Raw genomic sequence first — 14,608 nt, 5'->3', positions numbered from 1 at the left:
TACATGGTCACTATAAAACAGATCTGTGTGATGTAAATAGTGAACATTAATTCTTCAAAATTCTTCCAAATGCAGTACAAAGTTGATTATATAATTGAAAGCTCTGTAAAGCCCCATTCACATGACCGTATTTTGCGGGTCTACAATAGTTCACAATTGTGGATCCACAGAGTCTTAAGGTTAAATTCCCGTGCTGGCACTTTGTGATAAATTAGTGAGTTTTGGGTTGCAGTTTGGGCACTCAGCCTCTAAAAGGTTCGCCATCACTGCCCTATAATGTATAAATAAGGGGGACCAGTCTGAAGGTATTCTCAATCTCCTCCCCTTCAAAAAGTGAACACTTGTAAGGGGTAGTTAACAACATAAACAGCCATCAATGGACTATGGCTATTCTGTTGAATTTAGTTAGGACTGGATATGTAAAGTAAAAGTCACTGTGTGTAATGTTGTGTTGTACATATAACGGGGTGAAAAGGTTAATTTTCTTCCACTGCAGTCTTAGGTGGGACCCATAGTGGCGATACTCAGAGACGCTTTCCAAGAGGTTGCTATTCTATGGAGAATGTGTTTAAGCTATTTAGCTATCGTTTGCCCAAATGTATTATGACTTTCAATTGTGCAATTGGTGCTTTTCTGTATTGTCGTTGTAGGTGGCACCAAGACGTTCTCAAGGTGAAACCCCACATTGGCTTGACATTCAATTACGCTGGGGCCAAGGCATACTGTATAAAGACCTTTATGCTTTTCCAGTGAGTCCATGCATGGCCTCTGATCAGGTTATTTGGTTCTACATGTTCTCAGGAAGCAGCCACCGTGACACAGGAATTTCAAGCCTGGTCCACAAGTACAGCTGGAATGTTGCATGTGAGAACATGAAGGATACTCGTAGGCTCATGTGAGAGAAACCTGGATCAGGGCTCCTTCACACTACTGATACGCTGCCTGATTCTGAACGTTAAAACACGGTCAGAATCAGCGCGTATAAAGCAGATCCCATTCATTTCAATGGGGAGCCGGCATACGAGCGCTCCCCATTGAAATGAATGGGCTGCTTTTTTCTCTACGAGCGCTCCCATTGAAGTGAATGGGAAGCGCTCACGTGTACGGCTCGGACTGAGCCGAGCGCTGAGCCCCTTCACACGGTGAGCCGTACACGTGAGCACTTCCCATTCACTTCAATGGGAGCGCTCGTAGAGTAAAAAGCACCCCATTAATTTCAATGGTGAGCGCTCGTATGCCGGCTCCCCATTGAAATGAATTTGATCTGCTTTATACGCGCTGATTCTGACCATGTTTTAACGTTCAGAATCAGGCAGCGTATCAGTAGTGTGAAGGGGCCCTGATCCAGGTTTCTCTCACATGAGCCTACGAGTATCCTTCATGTTCTCACATGCAACATTCCAGCAACATTCAGAATCAGGCAGCGTATCAGTAGTGTGAAGGGGCCCTCATACTGTTTTGTGTGTCATATACTGCAAAGTCTTGGTTCCAGTAACTAAAGAGTGTCTGGTTGTTCACTAGTACATAGTTAAGATACACCTTTGGTGTATCTTCCATGGAGGAATAGTTGGCAATTGGTATGGGGTGCATGGAGGGAGGGAGCCCTGGGACCCTTCTTTTGACATTTTGATCCCTTTTAATGTCTGATTTCTACAAACACTGTCTTTCTTTACCCTGCCATTTTTTGGAAGGGGAGATCAAGTATTACTGTGAGTCCTATGTACAGCCCTGCCATAACCATCTTGCGTTGCGCCTCCTGTTACAATATTCTTACACACTACATTCAGCTTTATAAATTGTGACTCTTAGAATTATTTTTTGTATTTGCTGGAGAACTCTTAGTAGTTTACCCTGAAAACATAAATGATATAATGTATGAAATGTGACAAGAGTAAAAACGTGTCCTATGTCCTGTAACATTTCTAGTTTAGTACATCTAGAACTTTCACACATCTAGAATACAGGTGATTTATAAGACCAGGATCGCTCTGTTAGTTCTTTGAAGGCTTAAGAATAAGAAAGACCAGAGAAACAACATTGATTGTCACCGTCTTAATCAACATTCTTTGCAAATCTTCAATTGGAATTTGAGCCGGAAATCTTCTGATGTAATTTGCCTCAGATAAAACACTAACAGCTGTATGAGAGGATCGATACTCAAGTATCACAGCAATCCAGGCAGGTCCCACATGACAATTGCTTGCTGGGGAACAGCTCAGAAGGCTTTTAATTGCATTAATTTGTTTATGAGTTGATGGTGAGAGTGATACATGAACGGCTCGCAACGTAACCAAAGTGTATTTAACAACTGAGCAAAGTAAGCTGAGTAATGTAGAAATTAGTCACTATTGTGTTTGGCAGCTTCTTAGCCCACCAGTACACGAAACCGCTGACTCCAAACGCTTCCACTTTCAACTGCAAATTTATGGTTGATGTGGTCTATTAAAAAGGGATTTTCGGTTCTAGATGTTCAGTTTTATGCATAATATTCAGAATTATGGAAACAATAGGTTGTATATATGCCATCTACACGATCAACCATAGTAATAAAGGGAATGAGATGCATGCATTTACCATACAACAGAAAGCTGTTCGGGGTCAATAAACACACAGCTGTGGAGTATACAGCCCGTACATGATGGCACAGCAATGTGGAAGCACTATGTATGGCATACTCGGAAAAATGACAATGGAATGTATCCAGTAGTAGTCAGTGGTAGGTAGAGAATGTAGATATGAGATAGATTTAGAGATAGAAGATAAAATGTCATAAACAGTCTATAGTCTGTTCTAAAGATGCTATAAAAATCTTCAGGTAAGGTCATTGGATTTCTCATCACCTTTCTGTCCTTAGGGAAATTCAGATAACAAATTTCCTAAAATATAATCCTGTGGCCATCCCTACTGGAGCTACATTGCCTTCCTCTTTTGAACTTACATGTAACCCGCTTGTCATCTCCTATTGATCGCAGGACTGACATTGCTAACATTTGAGGCTTTGCTTATATATCTATAGGCTGGTGTCTAAGGTGCTAACACAAAGGTCTAGCCTTCAGCAAACCACAGAGCTGTGCAGAAGGGACAGCTTGGCCCGGTCATATACTGCCATATGTCAGGCCTTGATGACTACCAGTCTCTTAGTATAGCAGGAGGGTGAAGACCTTTACATACAGTGAAGTTTTATGTGGAACGTAGGAAAATATCAATAAGTAATATGTTAGATATATGCCAGAGTATAAGACACCACAAAATCTGTTCCAGGTTTTACAATTCAGCAATGTAGAGGACAAACTCAACTTCAATCTGGCATGTCCGATCACACTTAGCAAGTTAAAGGGGTTGTCCAGGATAAACCCTTTTTTGCAAGGAAGTAAGGGAAGGTGAAAAAAAAAAACCCCGTATTCACCTGTCCACAATGTTCTGTGGTATACTGCTCACAACACTTCTTCCAATGGAAATCGTCATCACACGTTACCACTGAGGCTTATCAGTGGCCTAAGGAAAGGACAAGAGACAGGTGACATATCCAAGTGATCTCCTGGTTACTTTCCTTAGGCCACTAAGGTTGCTGATTGTGCTGATTGCCAAAAACAATTTATCCTTTAATATACAGTAATAATATATACGCACATGTTACTTAGAAATAGGCATCTCTTTCATAAAGAGAATGTCAAATTTTGGAAATTGTTGTAAATTATAATTCTAAAAGACAAAGTGAAACCTTAAACAGTCAAAGAAATTATACATTTTATCTTTTAGGGACTATCTGCCTTCAAGTTTAATCTTCAAGGAGAGAATTAACATTTACACTTCTACTAAATTCTGCACGCATATGTCACATTGGGCAAAACTTTGTAACAAGATTATCAGTGTTATTCACTTCACTTGTCAGTGGCTTTAATGTTATGACTGAGGATGGTGGTATCTGTACTAAATTTGTAGCCAGCTTTACTAGATTTCCTTCAAAGGTTCACAGCTCATTGCCTAGCCCTGTATCTAAATAATTATTATTAAATAGCCTTGTAGAGTTCTGGCTAAGATGAGTTCTTACCTGTTCAGATATGTGTATCACAAGATAAGCAGCTCTTCTAAAAACAACATGATTGTATGATAAGCTATCACAAAGTGATATGCTAACTATCCTATTTCTTAGGACATTGTGATATTATTCTGAATTGGATTCATGGAGTCCTTAAATAAACTAGAGATCAGTTAAATGTGAACACATATGTATATTTATGTGTCTACCAATGAATATCTGGGAAAATGCTACTTCCTAAGTACCAAAGTAATACACTGCCTACCAATAAGTATTTGTACACCTGTGGTCTGAGCCGCACAAGTAGCAATTACAGCCTCAACCCTCCGGGGCATGCTTTCCACAAGTCCTTGTATGACGGCTAGTGGTATTTTATTCCATTTGGCTCGGAGAAGACAGGTAAGTTCTTTCACCGATTTTGGACGGCTGCTGCACCCCTTAGTTCGTCGATCCAACTCATCCCTGAGGTGCTTGATAGGGTTCAAGTCTGGGCTCTGGGCAGCCTAGTCCAGTTGGTTAACCTGATTGTCACTGTACCAAGCTATGGTAGACCTCGCTACATGACAGCTGGCGTTGTCATCCTGGAAGTAACATTAGTCCGACCCATAGAACCGCCGTAATGTAGAAAGCACACTGTTATCTAAAATAATGCAATAGGCGTCAGCATTGAGTTTACCATGCACAGGGACCAAGAGTCCCAGTCCATACCAGGAGAAACACCCACAGACCATAACTCCACCTCCGCAGAACTTTACTGGTTGTCCAAATACTTATTGGTAGACAGTGTAGCTTGAGTCTGGAGTCAGCTCACTGTATTTTACATGACAGCTGTTTGAGTTATTTACCTTCCATTAACTATGAATATAACACATATCAACAATATGTTATCATAAATAACAATGGCCCAATTTATCTGGGCTGTGCGTAGAAGGCTGCCAAAAATGCTCCTCAACTTGCACATTTCTAGCGCATTATATCATATATCTCAGCACCTGCGCCCTGCTCACCACTTTTTTAGGCAATGAGCAGAGCATGGGAAATATCTAGACATGCCAAGGACACCCTGATTTATCAGATTTGCTGTACCTCACAATAGAAAACTATTAGAAGTTATACCAGAATTCAACATCAGTTCCTGAATGGTAGATTTCAGTCCAGGCGTTCTTATGTGCACAAGAATTATTAAAGCAATTTTCTGGGACTTCTTGATGACCTTAGGACGAGCCATCAGTTGAAGATCTGTGTGGGTCCAACACCCGGATCCCCCACAGATCAGCTGTTTGAGGTAGCAGCTCACTTCACAGGTCATGTGATATCATCACATTCATCGATTCTGACGATAAGTCATTAATTATTTAAACTTCTAAACTCCTTTAACAGAATGGAGCCTCTTATTAATTCTGATGCATCTTTTGTATCAGAATTAAAGACTAGCATAAGAAATGCAGGTCTTAATAAATTCTCCCCAATATTTCTTTAGGGTAAAGATCTACTTTCTCGTGAATGAGGACATCAAGTTGACTTTCCTCACTATTGTTGACAGCAGATACATCAGACATGCATCTAAATAACTATAAGAATTACCCTACAAGACCTGTGACCTAATATAAAGCAAGTGATATTACTTCTGTGGTACAAGTGTTTCTATCTCTTCTCCAAGCCTTTAATTGTATGAGACAATGGCGTCTCCTTAGGGAGAGCTACACATCTGTCAATCACCTCCTCTGTCCTCACGTACCCCTTCACTTGTCAAACATTAGTTCATGACCTGCTTTTGTAACATGTGTGCTCCATAGATCCATTAGATGTTATGGCGATATCTTCAAGAGATTGGTTAAGTGCATGCATTCCCTCAAGAAGGAGTAGACTGAATTCTATACAGATTCTCCAAGTGTATTTATCTTTCATCACTCACTTTGTAGTCTAGGAAATTATGGCTCCTTCTCGAGTTTTCTATTCATCGATATGCTTGCTACGAAGACATACAGTTAAAGGTTCTTGTTACTGTCAGGTCTTATACATTGAATATGTTGATAAGATGTCTTGTAATTTAGTAGGATGACATTGTGAGATGATTAAAAATGAGAAGGTGAAGACCAATCATCATTTCATCACCCAGTATTTCTCCTTGCATCACTGAGTCTGCCATCATGAGTATCAGCCGCTACATAGCAATTGTAGGCATAGTCGAGGTGACAGAGTTACTCTTCCGAATATCTATTTATTGGACAATTCCATTTTAACAGTTATCAGAACACTATTTGGCATCATAGTTTTCCATATTTGGTTTACAGTCATTTTATTTTACAAAATATGTTGTTGGTGCCCTGGCAGTTAATACTGTCACATCAATGGGGTCCTGGGTCTATTTACAAATAAAACACAATATTTGCATGCTTTATGTTTTCCTAGTCACTGGCATAACTTTAGGGGCTGCAGTGCAGAAGTTGAGGGACCCACAGCTCACCGTTGACACACTAGGGTTGACTAAACTTCTGTGATCTGCTTTTTTTTTTGGAGGGGGGGGTTATTGCTGGCGGTCTCTGTATTGTAAATGTATGATCCCTGCCTTTGGGTGCACTGGAGTAGGATGATTTATAATACAAAGCTTACCTTTGTTAGATACTCATATTTTAATGGCAGAAATAGCAGTTAGTAAGTAGTATATAGGATAGATTGTGGGTGGGCGGCTATAGCATATTTATTGTGTGAGGGGACCCTCAGGGGACGGGAATGTGTGGACAGATATGCAGTGACGTCTTCAGATAGAGAAGAAAAGGAAACGTAAAAAAATGGACATTGAGGACACGACTGATGGTGGTGAGAAGTTAAATAGGGTGAGCTTTTACACACTTAGTTACACCACTGTCAAAGTTTTCCACACTCCAAAATCATTGTATTACCTTCTAGGATGTTGTCCCAAGTAGTTACAAGGAGTCATATGTAGTGAAATATTGTGAGTCTCAAGGGGGATTAGCCATGATCTGAGTGCTGTAGAACACTGCAGTGTATGTTGTTGTCACATAAGCAACAATATACACTCACCGGCCACTTTATTAGGTACACCTGTCCAACTGCTCGTTAACACTTAATTTCTAATCAGCCAATCACATGGCGGCAACTCAGTGCATTTAGGCATGTAGACATGGTCAAGACAATCTCCTGCAGTTCAAACCGAGCATCAGTATGGGGAAGAAAGGTGATTTGAGTGCCTTTGAACGTGGCATGGTTGTTGGTGCCAGAAGGGCTGGTCTGAGTATTTCAGAAACTGCTGCTCTACTGGGATTTTCACGCACAACCATCTCTAGGGTTTACAGAGAATGGTCCGAAAAAGAAAAAACATCCAGTGAGCGGCAGTTCTGTGGGCGGAAATGCGTTGTTGATGCCAGAGGTCAGAGGAGAATGGCCAGACTGGTTCGAGCTGATAGAAAGGCAACAGTGACTCAAATAGCCACCCGTTACAACCAAGGTAGCCAGAAGAGCATCTCTGAACGCACAGTACGTCGAACTTTGAGGCAGATGGGCTACAGCAGCAGAAGACCACACCGGGTGCCACTCCTTTCAGCTAAGAACAGGAAACTGAGGCTACAATTTGCACAAGCTCATCGAAATTGGACAATTGAAGATTGGAAAAACGTTGGCTGGTCTGATGAGTCTTGATTTCTGCTGCGACATTCGGATGGTAGGGTCAGAATTTGGCGTCAACAACATGAAAGCATGGATCCATCCTGCCTTGTATCAACGGTTCAGGCTGGTGGTGGTGGTGTCATGGTGTGGGGAATATTTTCTTGGCACTCTTTGGGCCCCTTGGTACCAATTGAGCATCGTTACAACGCCAAAGCCTACCTGAGTATTGTTGCTGACCATGTCCATCCCTTTATGACCACAATGTACCCAACATCTGATGGCTACTTTCAGCAGGATAATGCGCCATGTCATAAAGCTGGAATCATCTCAGACTGGTTTCTTGAACATGACAATGAGTTCACTGTACTCCAATGGCCTCCACAGTCACCAGATCTCAATCCAATAGAGCATCTTTGGGATGTGGTGGAACGGGAGATTCGCATCATGGATGTGCAGCCGACAAATCTGCGGCAACTGTGTGATGCCATCATGTCAATATGGACCAAAATCTCTGAGGAATGCTTCCAGCACCTTGTTGAATCTATGCCACGAAGAATTGAGGCAGTTCTGAAGGCAAAAGGGGGTCCAACCCGTTACTAGCATGGTGTACCTAATAAAGTGGCCGGTGAGTGTATATATATATATATATATATATATATATATATATATATATATATACAGTCCTATGAAAAAGTTTGGGCACCCCTATTAATCTTAATCATTTTTAGTTCTAAATATTTTGGTATTTGCAACAGCCATTTCAGTTTGATATATCTAATAACTGATGGACACAGTAATATTTCAGGATTGAAATGAGGTTTATTGTACTAACAGAAAATGCGCAATATGCATTAAACCAAAATTTGACCGGTGCAAAAGTATGGGCACCTCAACAGAAAAGTGACATTAATATTTAGTACATCCTCCTTTTGCAAAGATAACAGCCTCTAGTCGCTTCCTGTAGCTTTTAATCAGTTCCTGGATCCTGGATGAAGGTATTTTGGACAAACAATTCAAGTTCAGTTAAGTTAGATGGTCGCCGAGCATGGACAGCCCGCTTCAAATCATCCCACAGATGTTCAATGATATTCAGGTCTGGGGACTGGGATGGCCATTCCAGAACATTGTAATTGTTCCTCTGCATGAATGCCTGAGGATTTGGAGCGGTGTTTTGGATCATTGTCTTGCTGAAATATCCATCCCCGGCGTAACTTCAACTTCGTCACTGATTCTTGAACATTATTCTCAAGAATCTGCTGATACTGAGTGGAATCCATGCGACCCTCAACTTTAACAAGATTCCCGATGCCGGCATTGGCCACACAGCCCCAAAGCATGATGGAACCTCCACCAAATTTTACAGTGGGTAGCATGTGTTTTTCTTGGAATGCTGTTTCTTTTTGGACGCCATGCATAACGCCTTTTTTTTATAACCAAACAACTCAATTTTTGTTTCCAAAATGAAGCTGCCTTGTCCAAATGTGCTTTTTCATACCTCAGGCAACTCTATTTGTGGCGTACGTGCAGAAACGGCTTCTTTCTCATCACTCTCCCATACAGCTTCTATTTGTGCAAAGTGCGCTGTATAGTTGACCGATGCACAGTGACACCATCTGCAGCAAGATGATGCTGCAGCTCTTTGGAGGTGGTCTGTGGATTGTCCTTGACTGTTCTCACCATTCTTCTTCTCTGTCTTTCTGATATTTTTCTTGGCCTGCCACTTCTGGGCTTAACAAGAACTGTCCCTGTGGTCTTCCATTTCCTTACTATGTTCCTCACAGTGGAAACTGACAGGTTAAATCTCTGAGACAACGTTTTGTATCCTTCCCCTGAACAACTATGTTGAACAATCTTTGTTTTCAGATCATTTGAGAGCGGGCTGTCCATGTTCGGCGACCATCAAACTTAACTGAACTTGAATTGTTTTGTAGAAAGAAATGGTCCAAAATACCTTCATCCAGGATCCAGGAACTGATTAAAAGCTACAGGAAGCGACTAGAGGCTGTTATCTTTGCAAAAGGAGGATGTACTAAATATTAATGTCACTTTTCTGTTGAGGTGCCCATATTTTTGCACCGGTCAAATTTTGGTTTAATGCATATTGCACATTTTCTGTTAGTACAATAAACCTCATTTCAATCCTGAAATATTACTGTGTCCATCAGTTATTAGATATAGCAAACTGAAATGGCTGTTGCAAACACCAAAATATTTAGAACTAAAAATGATTAAGATTAATAGGGGTGCCCAAACTTTTTCATAGGACTGTATATAGTTCTATAGTTATATACAGTATATGCCCCTATTCTTGAGGTGTTATTGATATTATATACTATTAATCAGTTAACCTCAACCTAACAAGTATACAGTAGTCCATGGTTATATTTACTATGATATAGCTAAAAAAGTATTCCACTTTGGAAAGTAAACCAAGTAGCATAGAATATGGCTTCATAGTATTTCAGTTTTGTCATACGAGCCTTTGGATCTGCAGTTCGATGTCTTCCCATCTTGTCTACTCATCCATATCAATAACTTCATTAATTGACTCCAACAACTTCACGACTGTTCTTCAATGTATGTTACACTTATGTCTCTTTAGTACTTGCTTTTTCTATACTTTATAACATCTGTTTTTAGGAAATATTGGCATCATACAATGTTGGCTCCTTTTTCATTCCTACAATATTCAGGCCTTATGAGTTGTATAGGTTGTGTAGAATTTTGAGCACTCAGAAGAAAAAGTCTTTTGGAAGTCATTGGTCGGTATGGGTATAGGACTATCCCATAATAAACAATCAGTACTGATTTCATCGATCCCATTTGACCAGTGGGTACCAGTTGCTTTGCCAGCCTTTGCTTAATGTCCTCAATCATCTATCTATAGGTTAATGGCAAATGTAACCACTGCTTTTATTTCATGGGGTTCTGCAATCTTACATGAATATAACCATTAGTCCTGTATCACCTTTATGTATCACTATGTCCCTGCACTACATCGTTCATAGCAGTTGTGTTGGTTCTCATTTGCATAAATCATTAATCAACCGCGTTGCGCTCTGCCCTCTAAATGCCAACCAAGTCAATGATCTGGGTCTCATCCGAAACTACAATATTTTGCATCCTAACATTTCCATCCCTTAATTCTAAGCAATAACAACATGTTGAAAACTTTATCATGATCCAGATATCTAACAGGACTCCAAACAACAGGACTTCACCATGGCCTCTGTTACATGGAACAATGACAAGCTCAATAGACTTGTAAGTGGAAGATCACTTATTGGAAATGCTGGAGACTACGGCTAAGAAAACCTCACTCCATTGCACTTCACATCTATATAAATGCTTTATTTTTTCTATTCCATAGAGAACTATTCACACCACACATTTGCCTCTCCTCGCCAGTGAAACCCCTAAATGGTAACAGTTAGACGGAGAAGAAAAGACATTTATCAAAATGTCTAAAAGGAAAAGATTCCCGGAGGAAAAGGATCAACAATCTGAAGGGAAAATCAATGCATCTATTTAAATTGATGGGAAATAAATGAAGAAAAAACATCATCTAGATAATCTACACCTGCGACACAAGACATAGTTCAATGTCACTTTAGTCTAAACTTCTATGTACAAAGAAGCTTTTGTAAATTTCCAGGCTGATAATATAGAGCGCTGTAGCCGAGTACATGAAGGGCTGCAGCTCCATACAGTGCGATCTCCTGTGATCACATGGATTCCCAATGCAGGCAGAATATAAATTGCTCATTTCTATCCAATCAGATACCTCTGCCCTTTTACACGTCTGTGGCCATAGACATTCAGATTTGGCCGCGATCAAAAGAACCTTCTCCCATCTGTATCTTTCGCTACAAGCTGCCTATATACAAGCATAATGATCAGAACATTTTCCTTCATTCCACAATCATTCGGATTGATTTAACACTTGAGCTGCCCTAAAAGGGAAATAATGGACCAATTATTGTTTATGAGGCTTATACTAACTAGGGACCGAGAAGGATTTAGAAGTATGGATATATTTTCCAAGAGATTGAATGGAATTTTACTGATCATGGTAGATAATTCTACAATGCTGGATAGTATCACTGTCCATATGACTGCTAGTTATCAGCTTGATCAGCCTTTCCATGGCCACCTTTAGGAGGATAGTGTCTATATAAGTGAACATAGATCAGATAGATAGATAGATAGATAGATAGATAGATAGATAGATAGATAGATAGATAGATAGATAGATAGATAGAAAAATAGATTATGAAGACAAATAGTGTAGATCGATACATCGGAAGAGAGATAGTGTAGAATAACAGGTAAATAAAGAGAGATAAATAGATAGATAGATAGATAGATAGATAGATAGATAGATAGATTCTGAAGACAAATAGTGTAGATAGATAGATTTGAACACAGATAGTGTAGAATAACAGATAGATAGATAGATAGATAGATAGATAGATAGATAGATAGACAGACAGACAGACAGACAGACAGACAGACAGACAGATAGATAGATAGATAGATAGATAGATAGATACTTTCTGAAGAGTAATGGATAGTGTTGATCCACAGATTAGATAGACTCTTAAGTCAAATAAATATTGTGGATAGATAAACAAATAGGTTTATCAAAAGATAGATTCTGAACAGAAATAAGTCATATAGATAAACATATAGATAGATTAGATAGATAATATATGTAATTAAGACTCAGTGAGAAGTCAGACCCTTTCATCTCCATCTGCTATCATGTGCTGGAGATTAGCATAATGAATCAGAGGGAACAGAGAAGTTAAAAATATGTTATGTTTTCACACAGATGCTGACATGATCTGAATGTTGAGATGATGGGAAAAACGGGCTTTTATCCCAAACTGTCATCCCGCCCACTGCCCACACAATCCCCCTCTGTATCCATCTCCCTCAGTGCCAGCCACTTGTGCATTGTAGTTCTCCTCCAGCGCTTTCTCTTAGGGTCTGTTATTGTCCTTCGCACCTGTGCACACTGCTGTACTAGTCCCCTGGCCTTCACACTGATGAAGCATCCCCCTATCTGTCCTGTTCCACTTACTCATCCCTGCTCTCGCCTGTGCTCTACTTTTATCACCCCCTCTCTTCCCTGGTAAACATCATCAGCCAGTAGAAGGGTAACCTAGAAAAATAGGAGCAATCTCCCACCATCGACATATGTACATGCGAGGAGAGACTTGTCATTTCTCTGCATGGTTCCTTAAATCCTTTTATTCAGAATTAAGCCATGGTGACAGTGTTAGCCCCATGGTAGAAAAGAACAGCTCCGTGCACACAGGCAACATCTACAAGAAGAATGAGTTTAACCTAAATCCACACACAGACATGCATCGAGCAGGTGCTTCCTGCACTTTCCATTTCTAAGACGCAGCTTTGTGGCTGCTGAGCTAAATCCTAAGATGCGGAGAAGATTCCCACAAACCTAAAATTTAGGATAGTAAATGGGATTTCGGTAGCAAATGTGTGGGCGGTGGATTGTTTGTATCACAGGTTAAAATAAACTGGACTGACCTGTATACACATGACTGCAGCACTAGAGTGTATACATTACAGCTCAGTGTTATTGTCACCGTATGTCCATATATTGGGTGCATATTATTGGAAATATAGTATTGGAATATGTTTGGGGTCTTTGAGCTTCATTGATATTGATCTAGCCGTGTCTTGCTTGCTAGGTGTAAAGTTAACCCTGATTATCATGTACATGGGTCAGGGGTGACAACGACTGTGTGTTATGAGGGCATCAAAATAACAATTTTTGGATTTCACGACATGATGACTGACCAGTTGAGAGTGACGTACCTTGACATGTTTTCTCTCTGAGGTCTGTGAGCTTTTTCCAGTCCAAGTTTCGTGAATATCCCTACAAGGACCATTACTGCTACTACTCCACATATGATGTAGACAATCAAATTAGTTTTATCCCTAGTGGGGTCATGCATGGGGTCATCAATCTTTGGGGGTGTCTTTCCTGGTAGCAGCCAGATGGGTCTATCATAGTTTGTGCAGACGCTTTGATCCAGTTTTGCTTGTTTGAACTTACAGCAGTATCTGAAGCCACAAGTACCACAACAGTAGAGAAAATCCCCCGAACTGCAGTTAAATGGAGGGTCCCACTGCCCCATGACATCAAAGTACCCCCTGCACCCCTCAGCAGTCTGAGGAGGCTCTGAAGACTCTAGATCTCCATGGTTAGACAGGTTGACGTCTGATACCACTTCGGTGCTCCCAAAGTGAGGTCCACTCTTCCCCTGCGTGCCACACAGCAAAGTAAAGAGATCCACGAGGAAGTAATAGAATATTGCCCTAATTCCTTTCATGATAAGTAGCTGCCTTAGTTTATCTTGATATGGAAGATCCAAAGTGGCAAGTAAGAAAAACCATGAGGATGAGAAGTCAGGAGGTGTCAGCCCATCAGACCTGGTCCATCCTCTGCACTAGAGATGGTGTGTGCAGTCTTCACCTGGACAGAGTAATGATGATGATGATGATGGTGGTGGTGGTAGTGGTGATGCTCTGCTAGGTCGCAGGGAGCTCTGCCTGTTTCTGTGCAGCACTAACTGCTCTGCACTTGTGGAATCGAGGAAAGCAGAGGGGATTCTGCTTTGTTAGAGTAGTGTAAAAAGAGAGAGAGGGATGGGGGAAGGAGGAGGACGGAGGGGGAGGAATAGATATAGGAGGAGTGGAGACTGAGGGAGGGATGACATAGGAGGGAGTACAGGCAAGAGATGAGGAGGGATGTGATTTAAGTGAGGGCCAGGTGAGCTGCAGCACCAGAACATCCTTCTGCACGGACACAAACAAATGATGGAAAGAAAGTTTACAATCCTCCATCCACTTCTAACTCTCATCCACAGACAAAGTAAAGATCTGGAGCCGTCTGCTCAGCCATGATAT

At 40.8% G+C, this 14,608-nt stretch overlaps 1 protein-coding gene across 1 annotated transcript; it reads right to left on the bottom strand.

Annotated features, from left to right (window-relative positions):
• Positions 1–13,342: 13,342 nt before the first annotated feature.
• On the bottom strand, positions 13,343–14,319 carry LOC142188553 (protein shisa-9-like). Its single transcript, XM_075261854.1, has one exon. The coding sequence runs from the start codon at positions 14,029–14,031 to the stop codon at positions 13,477–13,479; it is 555 nt and encodes a 184-aa protein (XP_075117955.1). The 5' UTR covers positions 14,032–14,319; the 3' UTR covers positions 13,343–13,476.
• Between the last annotated feature and the right edge of the window lie 289 nt (positions 14,320–14,608).

This window comes from Leptodactylus fuscus, unplaced genomic scaffold (assembly GCF_031893055.1).
Source record: "Leptodactylus fuscus isolate aLepFus1 unplaced genomic scaffold, aLepFus1.hap2 HAP2_SCAFFOLD_500, whole genome shotgun sequence".
Taxonomy (NCBI): domain Eukaryota; kingdom Metazoa; phylum Chordata; class Amphibia; order Anura; family Leptodactylidae; genus Leptodactylus; species Leptodactylus fuscus.
The sequence above is the reverse complement of the archived record's forward strand: the minus strand, read 5'-3'. Positions and strand labels throughout refer to the sequence as shown.

Bases quoted from the DNA above. Each gene is read 5' to 3' on its own strand.
- LOC142188553 (XM_075261854.1), bottom strand. From the start codon at position 14,031: ATGAAAGGAATTAGGGCAATATTCTATTACTTCCTCGTGGATCTCTTT.